This window comes from Nannobrachium achirus, assembly GCF_963921795.1.
Source record: "Nannobrachium achirus genome assembly, chromosome: 7".
Taxonomy (NCBI): domain Eukaryota; kingdom Metazoa; phylum Chordata; class Actinopteri; order Myctophiformes; family Myctophidae; genus Nannobrachium; species Nannobrachium achirus.
In genome coordinates, this window is record NC_137816.1 from 62,157,560 (window position 1) to 62,176,728 (window position 19,169).

At 41.5% G+C, this 19,169-nt stretch overlaps 2 protein-coding genes across 2 annotated transcripts in view; one reads left to right on the forward strand and one right to left on the reverse strand.

Annotated features, from left to right (window-relative positions):
- abcb10 (ATP-binding cassette, sub-family B (MDR/TAP), member 10) overlaps positions 1-11,382 on the reverse strand; it is a 25,464-nt gene extending 14,082 nt beyond the window's left edge. Inside the window, exons 1-5 of the mRNA XM_080729448.1 lie at positions 11,144-11,382; positions 8,871-9,247; positions 5,405-5,611; positions 4,367-4,569; positions 143-277 (exon numbers count right to left, since the gene is read on the reverse strand). Coding sequence (XP_080585574.1) covers positions 143-277; positions 4,367-4,569; positions 5,405-5,611; positions 8,871-9,247; positions 11,144-11,226 — 1,005 coding nt within the window. The 5' untranslated portion in view covers positions 11,227-11,382. The remainder of the gene's footprint in view (positions 1-142; positions 278-4,366; positions 4,570-5,404; positions 5,612-8,870; positions 9,248-11,143) is intronic.
- Positions 11,383-13,159: 1,777 nt separating this feature from the next.
- urb2 (URB2 ribosome biogenesis homolog) overlaps positions 13,160-19,169 on the forward strand; it is a 40,038-nt gene continuing 34,028 nt past the window's right edge. The window contains exons 1-4 of the mRNA XM_080729895.1: positions 13,160-13,220; positions 15,358-15,496; positions 17,146-17,322; positions 18,294-18,545. Of these exons, the coding sequence (XP_080586021.1) occupies positions 15,371-15,496; positions 17,146-17,322; positions 18,294-18,545 (555 nt within the window). The 5' untranslated portion in view covers positions 13,160-13,220; positions 15,358-15,370. The remainder of the gene's footprint in view (positions 13,221-15,357; positions 15,497-17,145; positions 17,323-18,293; positions 18,546-19,169) is intronic.

Consider the following 19,169-nt stretch of genomic DNA (forward strand, 5'->3'; position numbering starts at 1 on the left):
ACATGTGTTATACTATGATGGGATGTTAGCTACATTGTGTCCAGTACATGTGTTATACTATGATGGGATGTTAGCTACATTGTGTCCAGTACATGTGTTATACTATGATGGGATGTTAGCTACATTGTGTCCAGTACAGTACCTGTGTGGCCTGTGCCAGCGCGTCCTGCGTGCGCTTGGAGATGGAGCGCAGGAAGCGGCCGTAGACCACGGCCAGCAGCGCCACCGGAGGGACCACCAGCAGGACGAAGCACGCCAGCGTGGGAGAGACGTAGAACTGGAGGAGAGAGAGAGAGAGAGAGAGAGAGAGAGAGAGAGAGAGAGAGAGAGAGAGAGAGAGAGAGAGAGAGAGAACATGGGTGAGTGAGTATCAGTGTTCATTTCTTATGTTCGTACCTTTTTTCCACTGACGAAAAAAGAAAGAAAGAAGTGAGCTGTATTATTATTTACATTATATATTATTATTATGTGCCTTTGGGCAGTTCATTTAATTCAGCTATACAGTATACTGTATGAATTCTTGTGTTGTCCATTAATGTCAAGGCTGTTCAACAGCGCCACTTGGTCACGCAGCGGTATTGCAACTGTTGCATACTGCATACAGACATGCCTACACACACTGCATACAGACATACGTACCTACACTACACACACAGTCAAGCATTGGAGCGCAGGGGCACTGCTAAAAAATGATGCTGACTAAACCTAAATGGTAAATGGTGCATTTATATAGCGTCTTTATCCAAGGCGCTTTACAGAGATTGTGCATTACATTCACCCATTCACGCACACATTCATACACCGATGGCGCAGGAAACCATGCAAGGCACCAACCAACCTGCTCATCAGGAGCAACTGGGGGTTCAGTGCCTTCTCAAGGACACTTGGACAATAACTCTGGGGGAGCCCGCGATCGAACTGGGAACCTTGCAGTTCTCCATCCGGCCACTCTACCTCCTGAGCCACTGCTGCCCCACAATGCAATAAACATGTTTTAAATGACATGGTTTCAGCGACCGTGGAGAGTTACCATGGCAACCTACCATAACAACAGAGTGTAGGGTCAGCTGTTACCTGACGTCGCAATAGAAATGATGTCATTTCTGTTATATGTTTACTCAACCAAGAAACGATTGTACTTCCTTGTAAGACACTAATGTACTGTACTACCTTGTAAGACACAAATGTACTGTACTTCCTTGTAAGACACAAATGTACTGTACTTCCTTGTAAGACACAAATGTAATCAGGAAGTAGAAATGTTTGGTATAGTGAAACCAAAACCTGTTGGTCAACGTGTCTCTGGATAATAGCAACAAAAGAAGGGAATAATTACATAACACAAGGAAAGAAGAATGGAACACGCCCCGGATAAGCAAGGAGGTAGAAGCCAGTCATAATTATGGAAAACATGTTAACTGACGGCTTCAGCCTTTTGCAACCTCATTATCTATTCTATATAATAATCAGTCCTCTCTAATGCTCATTATAACATGGCATCATTTCTGTCTACTCACTCTGTGTCTCACTGGTGGGCTGTGGACAGTTCAGAAACCCGCCTACCAGTGACATCATCGATGGGGAATCGTTAACAGAAACTGCTGTCTTTCTATTCCTGGAAGGTTAGCATGCTATTAGTGGAAGTCATCGTTGTCACTTTAAAAGAAATAACTAGACTGCACTCTGTCGAGGTGCCAACTTGCGACTTGTGCACTCGTGGCCATGTATGGCCTACTTGTGTGACAGCAGAGCGCTCCTTGTTAGTTATATCATGTCGAACTTGTTGATGGTGACGTCACCAAGAATGTTGGGCCCTCATTGGCTGTTGATGGTGACGTCACCAGGAATGCTGGTCTCGATTGGCTACGGGCGTAAACACAAACAGATACGCGACAGATACAGTAAACAAAACAAAGTACTTGGGCACTCTGCTGGCGCAAGTAAAAACATAAAAATGTAAATCTTGTATGAAATAAAACTTTAAAAAAAGCCTAACGATGATGTCACGGATAAGTGTTGTTACGTGTGTCAGTAGACTGCTTGTGGAAGTTGTGTGTGCCAGTGAGTGGGTCTGCGTGTGAGTGATTTCCAGGTGCTGCCTATCCTCTGATTGCTGGGTGCCAATCGTCAGCCTTCCCGTGATTGGTTGGGGTTGCCTACTTAAAGACAACCGACACCTGGAGACTTTGGCAGTACTTGCTGTAGTGCTGTCCCCTGCTCGCCTGCCATGCCTTTGTTTAGTTCAATATAATTTGCTAGTTCATACTGTATATTGTAGGCTGATTAACTTCATTAAGCTTGCAGTGTGCAAGGCTTTCTGAAGTTATAGCAATGATGTCACTCACTGCTGCGACTTTGGGAGCTACTCCTGTAGTGTCCCTCAGTCTTTGGTAGCTTATTAGAATCTGCTTTATCGTAGCATTCTTACCATGTGAGTTTGAGAAGCATTTTGGGAACTTAAGTCCACTGTTCATGTTGTGGCTTTTGGGTTAACATAATTACCAGCGCCAGCTTTTTGTAACAGCTAATTTTGTGATAGGTTAGGGTAGAGTAGTTTTGTTAGTTTAGTAGTTTATTGTAAGTTTGATTTGGAGTTGTTTAGTTTATTTAGAGTTTAAAATACAAGATTAGGGTTTAGTACTTTTTGATTGTTTCTTTGCTTTGCGTGGTAGTTATTTTTGGTTATTGTTAAATGTTCCCTTATTTGTTTGAATCAATCATTTGTAAAGTTCTTCAAAACAACATTTTGTAATAAACACTTCTTTCACCTGCCAACTGCCTTTTTATGTTGCATATCCTTATCCCCTAGGGGCATGTAACAAGTGTCCACACAATTATATGTAGATAAATTGAAAATGGGTGACGTCATCTTTAATGAAACCAGTTGGTCAACAAAGCCTCTAGTCTAGGAATAGTGACTGGTAGAAGCCTATAGAGCTGATAAGATAAGCAGGAAGCCACCACATTTCCTCATAACAGAACCACAGCACACCACAACACACCTTTCATAACATAACCACACACACCTTTCACACTGGAGCTGGGCTCACATTACAACACTTTTCCAAATCCTTGAACAATTTCGAAATCTGGTAGATACTAGGGCTGTGCAATTAACCGAAAATATATCGAAACCAGCATTTTGGAACCAATAACCGCCTTAATCTTGCTCATTCTGGCTCATTGAGAAGCAGTCGTTAATAGGAACGATATGTACAGTATATCATAGAGTGGGTGCACGCACATAATCTGCAAACACACATTTATGTGTATTACATAGTGGCCGGTAATTATAGCATTTGGCCAGTAAAGTAAGAATCTTATCGGCCATGGTCAAACAAATACCTAGCAGCGGAAACCCTGGCTGGTCCTTCGCATCTATTCAATTTGATCTCACAAATTTGATCTCGCTGTACAGCATCTTTATTTTATTTACCGGTACTTTAGTTTGATCTTAGTGGCTACAGCCCACAACGGAGGCCTGCTTATTTTAACCTTGTGGTGAATATTGGAGGAGACGCCAGTAATAGCTTGGGCCATAGTCGCATTCAATTACAATAACGGACAAATCACCTCAATTGCATTTATGGTGGCACGTGAGAGACATTCAAACACAAACTATAAAAGAGAGAGAAACTAGTGTTCAAATGGACCTTTATAGGTCCATATATGCACACTTTCAGAGTTCAAATAACACATGCGATTTTACATTGTAAATTTGGGTCTCAAAGACAAAAATCATGGGGGTCCTTGAGATTGGTTTTAAAACCAGTAAGACGCGGGGCATCCGCTGGCCGACTGGTCCAGGTGCATGCCACATAGGCATTGATGCCTGACGGCGTCGCCGATCCGGACAACCTTTGCGGCAAGTCACTCCCCATCTCTCCCAGCACCTGTCAGTCTACTGTCCTATCAATAAAGGCATAAAAGCCCAAAAACGAATCTTAAAAAATTAGAATAAAAACAGTAAGACGCCCTAAGGGTGAGAAGCGACCTCGCCCTTGACGTATCCACGTGCCTGGGTGACAACAGACTGCTGGACGAGCGCTGGCGCTTTGGCATGGGATCAACTTTGACCCAAAAAATGCACAGACCTGGTTGGTTGTTTAAGTTGGACAGAATGTGGCCATATTTTCCCAAATATGGAGATGACTGATGTCTGACATCATAGATGTTTGACACCATATATGGGCATTGCCAGATATGGGCTAAATATCGAAGACATTAGGGATCTCCATTGCAACATCATCGTGATGTCAGAACAGGTCAGCTATATCCTTCAGTCACGCACTGTGACTGACGCACTCACGCATGCACAGGAGCAAAATAGTAAATGAAAGGTCAATATAGCAGCCATTCTTCCTACCATCATGCTGACGCCGGCGGTGGCCTGGGCGACGGCCCTCAGGCCGTCAGACAGGTTGTCTGTGATGGAGCGGCCCACCAGCGCCGTGTCGGCAGACAGGCGGTTGATGAGCTCGCCGGTGCGCGTCCGGTCGAAGAACGCCACCTCCTGGGTCAGGATGGAGGAGAACAGGTTGACCCGGAGGTTCCGGACGATCTCCTGGCCTGAGGAGGGGGTGGAAGAGGGACAACACGGTTAGAAATAGATAAAAAGAGGGCCTTTCTGTGTGGAGTTTGCATGTTCTCACCGTATCTCCTAGGGTAGGTGACCTTTAAGTAAAGTGTTACTTAACATCTTATAAACGTTATAAGTTGTCATACATGATTATAAACATTTTATAATGAGTGTTATAATGCCCTTTAAGCGCTTTATAATGCATTAAAATGCGATTATAATGTATTATAGAGACAAACTTTAAAGGTAGGGTAAGTCATTTCATTTAATTCAAATAATAACAAAACAGGTCTATGTTCTGATAGTACTAGTTACTATAGAGCAGTGGTTCTCAACCTTTTTACACCAAGTACCACCTCAGAAAATATCTGTCTATCCAAGTACCATCATGATAACTAAAGTTAAAATACATTTGTTAGACCTACCCCTTCCTATTCAGATATGCACAGTTAATACATCGGACAGATTTAGCTACTATACGTCTGTGAACTTCCTGTGCAAACTGTGCTAGCATTTAGCCACTACTACTGTTGCAACAACGCTGCTGCTGCTGCTGAGGCATAACTGATATTTCTAATGTGATTAATTGTTCTCAAATCTTCTATTAAGGGCTATCATAAATATTTCATTCCACTTATGTCTATGATGTCTATGACATCTGACATCATACCCTTTTATGCCCATAGATGGAGATCCCTGTCTGTGACGGTTCTGATATTAAACTGCGACCTACGGTCGCAATAATGTACTATATGCGTGCCTTGCTGCCTTCTGATTCTTTTGCATATCAAATATGCAGTGTAGAATTTTGACGACGTTTCTCACCTGAGGTCTGCATGAGGTAGACCCTGGCTGCGTTGGCGGCCCCCCCGCACAGGAAGACACCGGTCAGCATGATGCAGAGGGAGGTGAGCGAGGCGGTCATGCTCTCCGTGTCCGCCCCCGCCGTGTAGATGGTGTCAATCACCCTGCCCAGGAAGAACGGTGCCGACATGGTCACTCCGCTGGACACCACCAGGAAACCCACGGCGGCTGGACGAGACACACAGACAGCACAGTCACAGTTAGCTACCAATAAGACTCCCTAAGGGCGAGGTCGCGCAGGACGGAATTCAATTGCAAGTGTGATTCAAGTTGCGGTTGGTTGTTTAAGTTGGACAAAATATTTTCCCAGATATGGATATGACGTCTGACATCATAGATGTCATGACGGGCAGGTCAGCTATAGAAATTGAGACATTTGTAAATTAATTCTGTCTTGGCATTGCCAAATATGGGTCAACAATGTGATGTCACAACAGGTCAGCTATAGTCTGGCGTTACCCACTCACTGACTGAATCACTGATGTACGGACAGGATCTGCCAGGTTTCATAGTAAACTGTGACCTACGGTCGCAACAAGTACTGTTGTTTAACCCGACCTGGAATTATGTTAACTATTGAAAAATAGCAGATATACCAGCTCACAGCGTGGCACCAAGTGCTGCGTTGCAAGCTTGTACATCTGCTATTTTTGAAAAGTCACTATTTACTATTATACAAATACTATTTTTCCCAGCGCTTTTCGTTTGTCTCTGCTTTGGTTATACGTAATTTTTTCCATGAGGCTGATTTCTTCCACAATGTCCAACCAATGTTCCTCGCTAGGAGGGGCCTCTTTCAACCACCTTCTTGTGATTGCTTTTTTAGCCGCCAGTTTCAGGATTTTGAACAGATGAATGTCCTCTTGTCCAACTGTGTCTTCGGGTATCAGGCCAAGATATAATACCCTGGGGTCATTAATGATCTTATAACCCATGATTTCCTCTAATATCCCTAGAACACTGTCCCAGAATGTCTGTATTTTCTTACACAACCAGAATATATGTGAGTGATCGGCATTCAAGTGGCCACATTGTCTCCAACAATTTTGCGGCTTTCCTAATTGTTTACTTTAGATTTTTGGTCTAATAAAAAACACATTTTTCCATCCGAATTCCCTCCAACCTTTAGAGCTAGTTGAAGATTGTTGTGTTTCACAAATAGAATGCCAGCCACTCTCAGACAGTTCAATATTGAATTCAGATTCTACACTATTTTTGTTTTTAATTATTATTATTTCAAAACATAAAAATAAATTAAAATAAAAACATTCCCAAAAAAGACTTGGGTGGGAGAGAGAGAGGTGCCTGCCCTGCAAAGAGGAACATTAACATTCCTTCCTTTCAATCAAGCCATGGTGTAACATCGGCAGCAGCGGGTGGGGGAGGAGGAGCTGCCTCGGTTTGAAGAACCTGCCACCAACAGCTGATTAGAGTGATTAGACTGTTAGAGGCCAGCTAGTACAGACAGTATGAATTAACTTTTTTTAAACTATATCGCAGGCCGCCACGGACCTCTCCATTGGCCTGTCACAATTATTACATAATGGTCTAATCGCAATGATTTTAAATAATCGCAATTATTTTAAATAATCGCAATTATTTTGTCATAATCGTGTACATGTTGAAAAATGTTCATATATTTTCAAACATTTTCAAAAATAGTGGAAATAGCAGATCTACAAGCTCACGATGCGACGCGTTGTGAGCTTGTAGATCGGCTATTCCCACTATCAATGTTCTTTTTTAAGTATAAAGTTGTCAAATATGTCAGTGATTTCTTTGTATACCGGTATTTAGGCCATGTGTCATATCTGCCAGGTGCAACTTCAAAGCCTACAAGCCAAACAGAAATGTACTGTAATTGTCAACATCAAAAACACAATTAAATTGTTCATCAGAATTATTTGAGAGACAATTAATCGTCATGTAAAATGTCATAATCATGCCAGTTTCACACCTCTGCTAGAGTGTTTGTTCAGTAACAGTGTTAAATAGCTCTATGTTCTGATAGTAGACTCATTGCTACAGATATGTATATAGGGCTGAAGTGTTTAATGTTTGGTTTGTAATAACAATCAATGTACAAAGTAAGTAACTAGTAAAGTTTGCAAATAAATGTAGTGGAGTAAAAGTACAATATTTGGATCCGAGATGTAGTGGAGTAGAAATGAAGTATCGGAAATTGTTACATACTCCAGGAAAGTACCAATACCTCATGTACTTAAAGGGGAAGACCACCCATTTTCAATATTGAACTATATCATTAATATACCTTAGAGGAGTTGTGTGGAAATAAAAAAAAAAGTTCACCCTCTTCTGTGTTGCCTAGAACTGGAGGATTGATTTTGGGTTTGTATTGTAAAGTACAATGTGTGTGTCATCAAGTTGTAATTTGCAATACAAACCCCAAAATCAATCCTCCAGTTCTAGGCAACACAGAAGAGGGGGAACTTTTTTTGTATTTCCACACAACTCCTCTAGGTATATTAATGATATAGTTCAATATTGAAAATTGGTGGTCTTCCCCTTTAAGAACAACAGTACTTGAGTAAATGTACTTAGTTAGTTTACACCAGTGGTTCTCAACCTTTTCAGGCTGTGACCCCCAAAATAATCATATTTGAACTGGAGACCCCCACCTTGCACAAGCACTTGGAATTTTAGGAGTTGGCATTACATTTAGTTTGACTGGATCTCTTCCATTGTGGAAATAGCAGATCTACATGCTCAAAAGAGCATGTAGATCAGCTATTTTCACAATTTCTGCCTCTAATATTTGACAATTTGACCAATGTTTGACCAGAGGTACTGAAAAGGTCTTTAAAGTCCTTAAATTGACACTTAAAACATTTGCAGATACCCTATATACACTTATACTGTATGTTGTTGTTTTTTTTTTTTTTTACTGTTGAGTGAGAAAACAATGTTACATTTTAGCTAAACATGTGGGGACCCCCCAAAATAATTTGGGGACCCCTCTGGGGGTCCCGACCCACAGGTTGAGAACCCCTGGTTTACACCACTGTGGGAGGAGACAGTTTTCAGTTACATTACACTGTAATGATTACAGCAAGAGGTGACCTGAGGTGACCTGGCCACACCATTCAGAAGTGTTTCTTATGATTTCGTCAGAAACATTGTATCTCCATTGTTTCAACTTTTCATGTTTTCTTTTTGTTGCAAAGCCTTAACCCATTAAGACCTGAAGAATACCTAAATATGTCTTCTAAATCCTTATGGATTTCTGAAAAACGTATGTTTCTTTATCTGTGCATGGTGCTCAAACTTTTTAATGTCAAGGACCCCTAGAATTATATGTATTTGACTGCGGACCCCCTTCTCAAAATATTTTGTTCCAGGGACCCCCCAGAAGCAAAGATACAAGTTAAAAATGTTAACTTTAATTGTGAATTGTAAATTGAAATACCAGCTAGTTTCCATCTCTCGGGGTGTGCGAGTTGCAGAATCCTCCGCACGTCGCCGATTGGAACGGATGTCGGGGTCTGAAGTTCGCCGTCCACCTGAGAGGCCTGCGTCACCGTCTTCTTCTCCACGGATGTTCCTTTAGAGTCCACGGTAGAGGAAGAGCTGTACAAGGACAGCGGTGTGTGTGTGACGGACCTCCATGACGGGTGGTGGTGAAGATGTCTTCTCAACCACACGTGATGATGATGATGTGTGTGCAAACAGCTGCTCTGCGGAGGGAACACCACAGCCTTCCGGAGGACCATGGCTGAGGCTTTAGCAAGCTGTGGATCACCTCCACCGTTCCTCTGGTGGTTCCTCTCAAAGCATGACGAGAACCTGCGAGTAGGAGGAGGAGGGACTCGACTAGTTAATCGGTTGATCAGGTTAAAAAATAGCATATGTTTGGCCCCGACGGCTTGCTCAGCCGCCTGGGAGCCAGCCTGACAGCGTGTTGCGGGTTCGAGGCCCGATCCTGATGACCTTTCCTGCGTGTCACACCCCATCTCTCTCCTAATTTCCTGTCAACCTACTTACCGTATACCTATTAATGCTGCCAAAAATATCTTAAAAATAAAAGAAAATAGCAGATGTACAAGCTCGCAATTTGTTAAGAATACTATGCCTAACTCTATCCCTAACCCTAACCCTAACCTCAGTAACCCTAACTAAATTCGGACTAATGAACCTTCGGACTTATGGGCAGTCCCCTGACAAAGATGGCTTTCCCCAGTTTGATTTTCAAAAATAGCCAATCTAGAAGCTCGCCAGTGTCCATTTAGTCAACTAAGACTAAACAATTTCATGTGACTAAAACAGGACTAAAACTAAAATGGTGTGTTATTCAAAAGACTAAGAAGAATGTTCTGTCAAAATTAACACTGACTGAAGTTCACCACATTTTACATCATGACGCACACAGAACTCTCTCAGCTGACAGTCACACACACACACACACACACACACACACACACACACACACACACACACACACACACACACACACACACACACACACACACACACACACACACACACACACACACACAGGTTTTGATTATTTGATTAAAGGGGGTAAGTGATGTTTCTTTCTTTATAATCATTTAAATAGCTCTATATTCTGATAGTAATCATTGATATTATAGACAGACAACTTGTTTGTTCTCCAGCTCCTTAGTGAATACAGATCCTGCATATATTATACAGTATAACACATATACTGTATAACACATATATAACGTCACAATGTGACATAGCTGTTTACACAATAATGTACCCCCTCCAACTGTATATACCTTTACCCTTTTCAACTGTTTTTATTATATTTAGACACTTGCTTTGGCAACGTAAACATGTGTTTTCTCGTGCCAATAAAGCTCCTTTGCATTGAATTAAAATTGAATTGAACTTAGAAGAGAGATGAAACATAATGAAGCTCATAAATGGATGAAATTGGCAACCCACCTTAAAAAACTATTTTGGTTTTATACTATTAAAGAGCTGCCCAGACAAGGAGACCTATTAATGAACCAATAATGATTAGACCTACTATCACTACATAATAGAGTAAATAATGACACGTGTACAGCATCTTTAATCGAACATAGGCCTAATTCAGAGCGGTTCTCAACCTGTGGTCCTGGGACCACCAGTGGTCCTTGAGGAGGTTCCAGGTGGTCCCCAGCTAAATGATGGAGTTGGTAATCAAATTGGTTTCATTTTACGCTCTCAAGTGTTACATTATAGTTAAACATGCATTAAAATAATCTACATGAAGTCTACACAATTGGAGCATGTAGAATCATTGTTATGTTGATCAACGTTTGCCTGTCATCCCTCCTACGGTGCCAACATCATTACATACAGCATGAAATTGAGGACAAAACCTTCAACCTCCAGAGACTACAAAATATTTTAAGTTTTAGGTGTGTGAGAGAGGCTAAAATGTCATCAAATGGTGGTCCGTAGCTCAAATGCTGAATAAATAATGGACCTTGGTATGAAAAGGGTTGAAAACCATTGACCTGATCTATAACTGCTCAGATAATAGATCAGTGGTTCCCAAAGTGGATTCCAGGGACTCTGTGGGTTCCTTTAGGGGGTCTAAATTGACCCACACAAGTCTGTAACTCTGACAGTGTACAAATGGAACACTGTCAGAGTTAAGGGGAGACCTTGAAATGTGAAAGTTTGAGAAACAAACATAATAGATAGTTTTTCCAGCTCCATACATACCTGTGCAGACTCCTTCCTCCAAACATCCCCATCCCTCCAGCTCTCCTCTTACTGCAGGTCGACAGGTAGACCAAGAGTCTCATGATCTCGCTGCTTCTTCTTCTTCCAATCCAAACAAAACAACAACTATTCCAAATTCACAACAAACTAAGTTTGGGGCGAATCTTTAGGAAACAGTCCGAATAACATCCGATCCAAACCCACCGGCACCACTCACAACAGGCAAAGAAGATAAAGTCCGAAACATGTCTGATCCTGCCTGCATTAGACTGAGAGAGAGTCACCCGCACCAGTGTGTCCTTGTATGCCCGACGTCCGTGACGTGCCACCAGCAGAGCTTCAATGGTTCGAGTCCCCCTGCGCTCTCTTGTCTTACATGGTTGGGTTTTGTTGGACCGTTAGTGACCGTTAATGTCACGACTATCAGTTAGGTGACACAACACTGCTCCACAGCAGGCTCCTCTTATCTCTCAGTCACAGTGTGTGTGTCTGTCTGTGGCACCCAGCTGTCACTGTCATGTGTCGCTGAAAGAGAGGAGGCACAATAATGCCCACCACTCCCCCAGCCAGAGACCCCCACCCAGGGTAGCACACCCACACCCACACCCACACCCACACCTACACCTACACACCCACCCAGACCGGCTGAGCAGAGAGAGAAAGGGAGAGGTGACCGTGGTCCGTCCGTGCGTGCAGTGTTGTTTACATGAGTCCTCTGTGAAATCAATGGCCGAACACTGGAGCCTATGGACAAACTTTTTTACCAGCAGCCATGAACAACAGATCACCGATCAGTGTGGTGCCAGAGGAAGGACAGTTTCATAAGAAAGAACCTGCTGCAGTTGTTTGTTAGAATTGTTAATTACTATTCTTTCTTTTTTGCTAACATTTATATACTTTTTTTTTTAATTAGTAGGCCTATATGGTTTTTGTTTTAAATGTATATGTCTCTCTCAGGAGTTATTAGAATTCATGAAAATACATGAATACTTAAAGAGGAGATAGGCTATGAACATACCAGTAAGACTCCCTAATCTCCACAAATAGGCCAAAAGTTTGTTTTACCAATTATTACACTCTATGTGAACATTTACATCAACAAATCCCAAGTACTATGCAGAACGACCCATTTCAAGTTTTTAATGTACAACAATATTTAGAAAATAGGTCTACAAGCTGACAGTCCTCGTCCCTTATATTCCCATAGGTTATATGGAGATCTCAGTGTTTGTCAGTCCTTGTTCATTTATGCCCATATATGGACATCTCTATATCTACTGTAACAGTCCTTGTCCCTTTATGCCCATATATGGAGATCTCTTAACTGTAAGTCCTTGTCCCTTTTATGCCCATATATGGATATTCCTGATGTCATCAGTATATGAACATATATGGGCTTTCTGATATGCCCATATATGGAGATCTCTTAACTGTAAGCCCTTGTCCCTTTTATGCCCATATATGGATATCCCTGATGTCATCCGTATATGCCCATATATGGGCTTTCTAATATGCCCATATATGGAGATCTCTGTATCTCCATATATGGGTATAAAAGGATACTTCAGGTCTGACATCAGGTTTGTTTATATTGGGTTGCTAGGTTTGACATCACAAACTCTATGGGCCATCTGACCTAGAAATCTATATTTGGGCATAGATGACTCATCGGTGGAGGCCGGTGGAGGTTTTCATACTAAACTGCGACCTTACGGTCGCAATAATAATTATTCATATTATATATACATAATACCTTTCCAGAAAAATATGGAAATTAATAAATACATTGTGTGTGTGTGTGTGTGTGTGTGTGTGTGTGTGTGTGTGTGTGTGTGTGTGTGTGTGTGTGTGTCTGTTTTATTGTAGGTTGTTTATTCATTTACACTTTAAAAATAAAGTGTATTCATTTTACTGTAGTAAAAAAGAAAAAGATAATGTCATATTATTTAAGTGCCAAATAATTGATTTCAGATCAGCACTCGATTAGTTGCGTCTGCCAGACCAGAGGAGGTCAGAGTTGAGAGTGTAAAGTTGATCTTCATCTTGACAACAGAAGCACACGTGCAGAGTGAAACCAGTAAGTTATGCTTTATATCACATTCATTACATTTAGTGAATGGTTCTTACATACAAACCCAGAGGCGTTTCCAACTTAATGTGTTAAAGCTGTCATTAAAACGGCTCGTGGTTCCTTCAGCATCACATGAGTTAGCCTGCTGCTAATATAGGCTAACTGTAGCAGCATGTTGGAAAGGTCTGAGTGGTTTGTTTATGTACCTTTTTTTAAAGCAGTGTTTCTCAAACTTTTAAATTGCAAGGTCTCCCCTTAACTCGGACAGTGTTATAGACTTGTGTGGGTCCAGTTAGACCTTATAGGAACACACAGAGTTCCTGGAGTCCACTTTGAGTTGTTCTGAAACTTTTTACTGTCAAGGACCCCCAAATTCTTTGAGACCTGAAAACCTATCTTGCCCACCCAAACGTGCATCCTGCCCACCCCATCAAACGTTATAAAAAAATATATATTTTTTTAGTTTTAAACATTCGACAATAATGTCTAATTGTTACAAATAGTCACACAAGTCACAAAACCATCATTTTGGGGCATAAACAAAAAATTGAAGCATAAAAAGAGTGATAATGATGCTCACATCATATACTTGATTGATTGATTGATTGATTGATTGATTGAAGTATTTATTAGAAGGTTGCATAGGAAAAGGTTCAGTTTCATGACAGTACAGTTCACTGATACAAGGTCAACTAAAAGGATAAACACCTCAAGAAAGCTTTTGGGCTTGTTTCAATTGGGGTCCTTTTTGAACTCGTATAACATTAAATGGCAGACGGATAAAACACAGTACTATGCAGAAACCTAACATTACTTAAGACCATTTTTCTTTTTTTTTCTTTTTTATATATTGTGGACAAAATAGCCACTTGTACATTGAGGTGCCCACTGCCCAGATGTCCCTATATTTTCCACCTACCCAGTATCCGATTTGAGCATGCTTGAATGTAGAGTACATTTTAGACTCTAAAATTTAGAGGTTCCAATCTTGTATAGCCTATATACTTAACATTCATGTACTTTTCCAAACATACATTTATTTTTTACTTTTTCACATTTGGCAAACAACTGCCAGTGTAACATACATACACAATACAAATCTACTATATGGCCGAAGCGTTTCATGTCCTTATGATTATGGTATGAATAGAACTTGTGTTGTGTATCTCAAAATCTCTGCTTCTGGGGGGTCCCTGGAACAACATATATTGAGATGGGGTCGGTGGCCAGATACATGTAATTCTAGGGGTCCTTGACATGAAAAGGTTTGAGAACCACTGATCATAGAAATCATTTTCAAAAACCTTAGAAGGATTTAGAAGACATTTATAGAATCTACAAGATCTACAAGCTCGCAGCGTGGCACTCTGTGAGCCTTGCTGTGAGATTTTATATTTGCTATTTTTTTTTTTTAAGTTAAAGCATAAAATAATGGTTAAAACGGTTCAAGTCTAACGCGACACAGATGCGTTCCAGGTCTTAGTGTGGTTGAGAAGAATAATGTGAGTGTTTTGTCTGATTATCTGAGGTCCACTTTGACCATCTTCTCTCTCTCTCTCTCTCTCTCTCTCTCTCTCTCTCTCTCTCTCTCAGTGATGTTACTAGGTTTTCAATGTAAAAGTGGGTCCCAGAAAAGTTTTATGAGTCCTCAATACAATGTTTTCGAGCGCTGTGAGCTTGTAGATCGGCTATTTTCAAAATGTTTGCCTATTTCTTATATTTATTTTACAATTTTGCTAATGTTTGAACTTAGAACTACTAAAACTACTAAAACATGTGCCCCTAATGAATTCGGGCACGCAAAATGGCGTCTGACGTCGGTGGAATCAAAACATTGACGTTTCTATCGCCTGTTTAAGACTTTCTACGTGGATTTTATTTGTGTTAACGTAGGGTAAAGTAGGATGCTTTCACCCATGAACAATGGTGGTGTCTGTGGAATTTTAAAATGTTTTTCTTTTACCGCGACCCGGTAAATTATTTTAACATGGACTACAATGGAGGCGCATCCCCGGGACCCCAGGACCATGACATGAATGAATCCCTGGGCGACTTGAATGAGTTTTTGATGCGGGATGCGCACGTAATGACATCACTGCTCTCTCTCTCTCTCTCTCTTTCTCTCTCTCTCTCTCTCTCACAGCCCAGCAGCAGTGATGGCTGCCATCTACTCTGGCATCCACCTGAAGCTGAAGAGTCCTCGCACGCCGTGGGAGGACAAGCTGAAACTGGCACGTTTCGCCTGGATCTCCTCCCAGTGCCTCCTGCCCAACAAAGAACAGGTATCGTCCAAAAACTCAAATAAAGATAACGTATTCAAGAAGACGGTTTAAAGATATGCGGCTGTGGCTCAGACAGTAGATGATTCGTCGGTCAGTGGTTCAAATCCTGGCTCCTCCTGTTCACATGTGGAAGTGTCCTTGGGCAAGACACTGAGCCCCACATTGTCTACAATCAGTCGGTCGGTGTCAGCTTGCCACCATTGGTGTGTGAATGTGGGAAGTGGAGGACGCTGGCGTCGACTGTTCGCCAATAGTGCTGTCACAATTATTACATAATCGTCTAATCGTGATTATTTGACATTATCGCAATTATTTTGTCATAATCGTCATAATCGTGAATGTTGAAAAAATTCTTACTACTTAAAAAATTCTTACTACTTAAATTCTTACTACTTAATTCTTACTACTTAAAAAATTCTTACTACTTAAAAAAAGTTATTTTTTTAAGTAGTAAGTTGTCAAATATGTCAGTAATTTCTTTGTATATTTAGGTTATGTGTCATATCTACCATGTACAACTTCAAAGCCTAAAAGCCAAACAGAAATGTAATTATCAACGACAAAAACACAATTAAATCGTTAATCGCCAATTATTTGAGTGACAATTAATCATCATGTAAAATGTCATATTGTGACAGCCCTACCTCCCAATGTATGAATGAATGGACCATTTTAAAGCACTTTGAGTACTTGGAAAATAACTATAGAAATGCAATCCATTATTATGCAAGATGGTTGGCTCAGGCCTTGGATATGCAAATGTCTTTATTGCCACATCAGCCTATTGCGCTAATTGGACATTACCCAGTAGATTTCGGGAGCGTGTCGATATTCCGACGTAACATTTGTTTGACGCAGATGAATGTTAACCTGGTGAATGTTAACCACTATGCCTAAACCTAACCCTAACCCGTCCCTAACCCTTAGTCAAAGATAATGACACATAGAAATATCGAGATTTCACCATAGATTTCTTAATATGTAGCAAGTTTCAAAGCCCATGAATAAAAGTAAATTTAACAAGGCACAGAAAATAAAGTGCACTCCAGGTTTACATGGATGCATTAGTGGCAGTGAACCCATAAAGTGCACAGGGTTGATGGAGAGAACCATGATTTGCTTCAAGATGTCAGGTTTACTAATGTATTGATAACACATCAATACAAGTGCTGATAGTGCTGTCAAACAAAGTCTATGAAGCTATCTATGAAATCTATGAAAAAGTTTAATTCTATGGAAGCATGTCGCACAGCGAAAATAACTGAGCTCTGATTTATTATTTTAAGATTAGAACGTTTTAACCACTTGAACCCCAGCATCCCTATTCTGGGGGGAAAGTTCACCAAAAATAGCTGATCTACAAGCTCTCACCGCGTCACAACGTGATGCGTCGTGATCTGCTATTTTTGGTGAGGAGAGTTCAGTTGGCCGTAGATGGGAAATGAAGTATCAAGTACAGTACAAATACGATTACGTCACACTCAGCTCGGCTCGGCTGCGACGCACCGTAGCTGCGAGCCGGATCTGCCGCCCACCTTCTGCGCAAATCACGATGGGACGCTGGAAACTTGTGGATAAACATTTTCAGTTGTGACATATACAGTATATATATATTTGCTTTATTCCATGGATGGTCTCTCTCCCTCCAGGTTCTGTTGGACTGGGTCAGCCATGCTCTGAGTGGCTTCTACAGCCAGAAGGTGGAGTTCTCCCCCAGTGTCCTGGAAGGACTGTGGCTGTACCTGGACAACCTGCTCCACAGCAGCAAGCTGCACACCCTGCTCAGCAAGGGCAAGAGCATCAACCTCAGGATCAACGTGGCACAGGTTGGTACAGAGAGAAGCTCAATGTTAGAGGCTGACCTGATGCCACATCTTGTGGGGCTGATGCCAATCTCGACAACCGTTTTCTTTTTAATTTATTTTTAGGGGACTGCCCATAAGTCCGAAGGTTCATTAGTCCGAAGGTTCATTAATCCGAATTTAGTTAGGGTTACTGAGGTTAGGGTTAGGGTTAGAGTATAGGCATAGTATTCTTAACAAATTCGGACTAATGAACCTTCGGACTAATGATCCTTCGGTTTAAATCCTGTTACTTTTCAGGATTCAAGTGCAAAAACAGCTATTGTGAGACGCTGTAGTGATGATCAAGTTGGGTGTTGATTTAAGAAAAAACACAAAATGTTAAAACATGGAGATTGAAGGTTTCTGCCCAGACAACACCGATATAACTATCAACATATTGGGCCAAAACGATCCATCTGGTCGAAAGGTGTCGGTTCTGGCTCTATGCACTTTGCTTACTGACACTAGGGGTGGGCGATATGATTACGATTTTATCATGATTCTTTTTCATGTAGGTTCTTATGGTTATTTTTCAAGTTACTTGACAAAAACTAGACTCTCTGGGTTCCTTTTGAGAGGTCTAAATTGAACTTTACAAGTATGTCACTCTGACAGTATACAAATGAAACCAAATGGACAGGTCCATTTAGTTTCATTTGTATACTGTCAGAGTTAAGTGGAGACCTTGCCATTGTAAAGTTTGAGAACTACTGATTTAGACCAAAATGCAGGTTTAAATGAAATTCTGCATTGGATCTCTGTATTAACAATTCAACAGGATATTTTTTATAAGGCTCTCCCTCATTGTATCACGATACATACGATATCTCTGAAAAGGCATATCGTGGAGACATTGTATCGTCTCTCTCAACGATATTTATCACCATATCGCGCAGCCCTAGTTCTGGCTCTATGCACTTTGCTTACTGACACGCATTTCTTCTTTCCGTTAGCTCCTCCTGGACCGTCTCCAGGAGTGTGTGTGTGCGGGCTCCAGCCCCTCCGTGGGCCTGTCGGTGCTGCTGAGCGTGAGCCGGGGCGTGCTCTCTGTGCCGTCCTTCTCCACCGTCTTCACCACCAAGTACGAGCTCATGGCCGAGCTGCTGGCCAAGCTCTGCTCCGTGGCCTGCCGCGCGCTGCAGCGCACGACGCAGCAGCCTCCGGCAGCCACACCCACGCCCACGCCCACAGGACCCCAAGAGGAAGTATGTCATGACTGTAGGGATGGGGCCATATGAAAATGTCATATCATGATTATTGTGACCAAAGAAATTTGCGATTTACAATATAATATAGGCAAATAAAAGGTGAATTGATCCCAGCGCATGACAGAGGATAATTCCATGATCAATTTTAATCTCCACGATACGATTATTGTGAGTGTTTTTTATCACGATAAACGATTATAACAATTATTGTCCCATCCCTAAATGACTCTTATGGACACTTTATTTGGTTAGGGTCACTTTTTTGGTTTGGCACTGCGTTGATAAGTACGGTAGTTGCACCGGCACATCTTTCCCTATCTCTGTCTGTCTGTCTATAACGCCTGACACTGTGGTGGTCAAAGCTGGTTCAGATAGGGATCTCTATGTATGGGCATGTATGTTGTGATGTCATGGGAACCACTCATAAAAGAATCCCCTTTATGCCCATATATGGAGATCCCTGATGTCATTAATATTAAGCCCATATATGGAGGAAGACAGCCCATATCTGTGTGGCTGGTTCAGACAGGGATCTCCACGTATGGGAATAAAAGGAATGTACCATAAGTACATGGATCTCCATATATGGGTACCAGGGTCTCCATATATGGGTAACTTGTC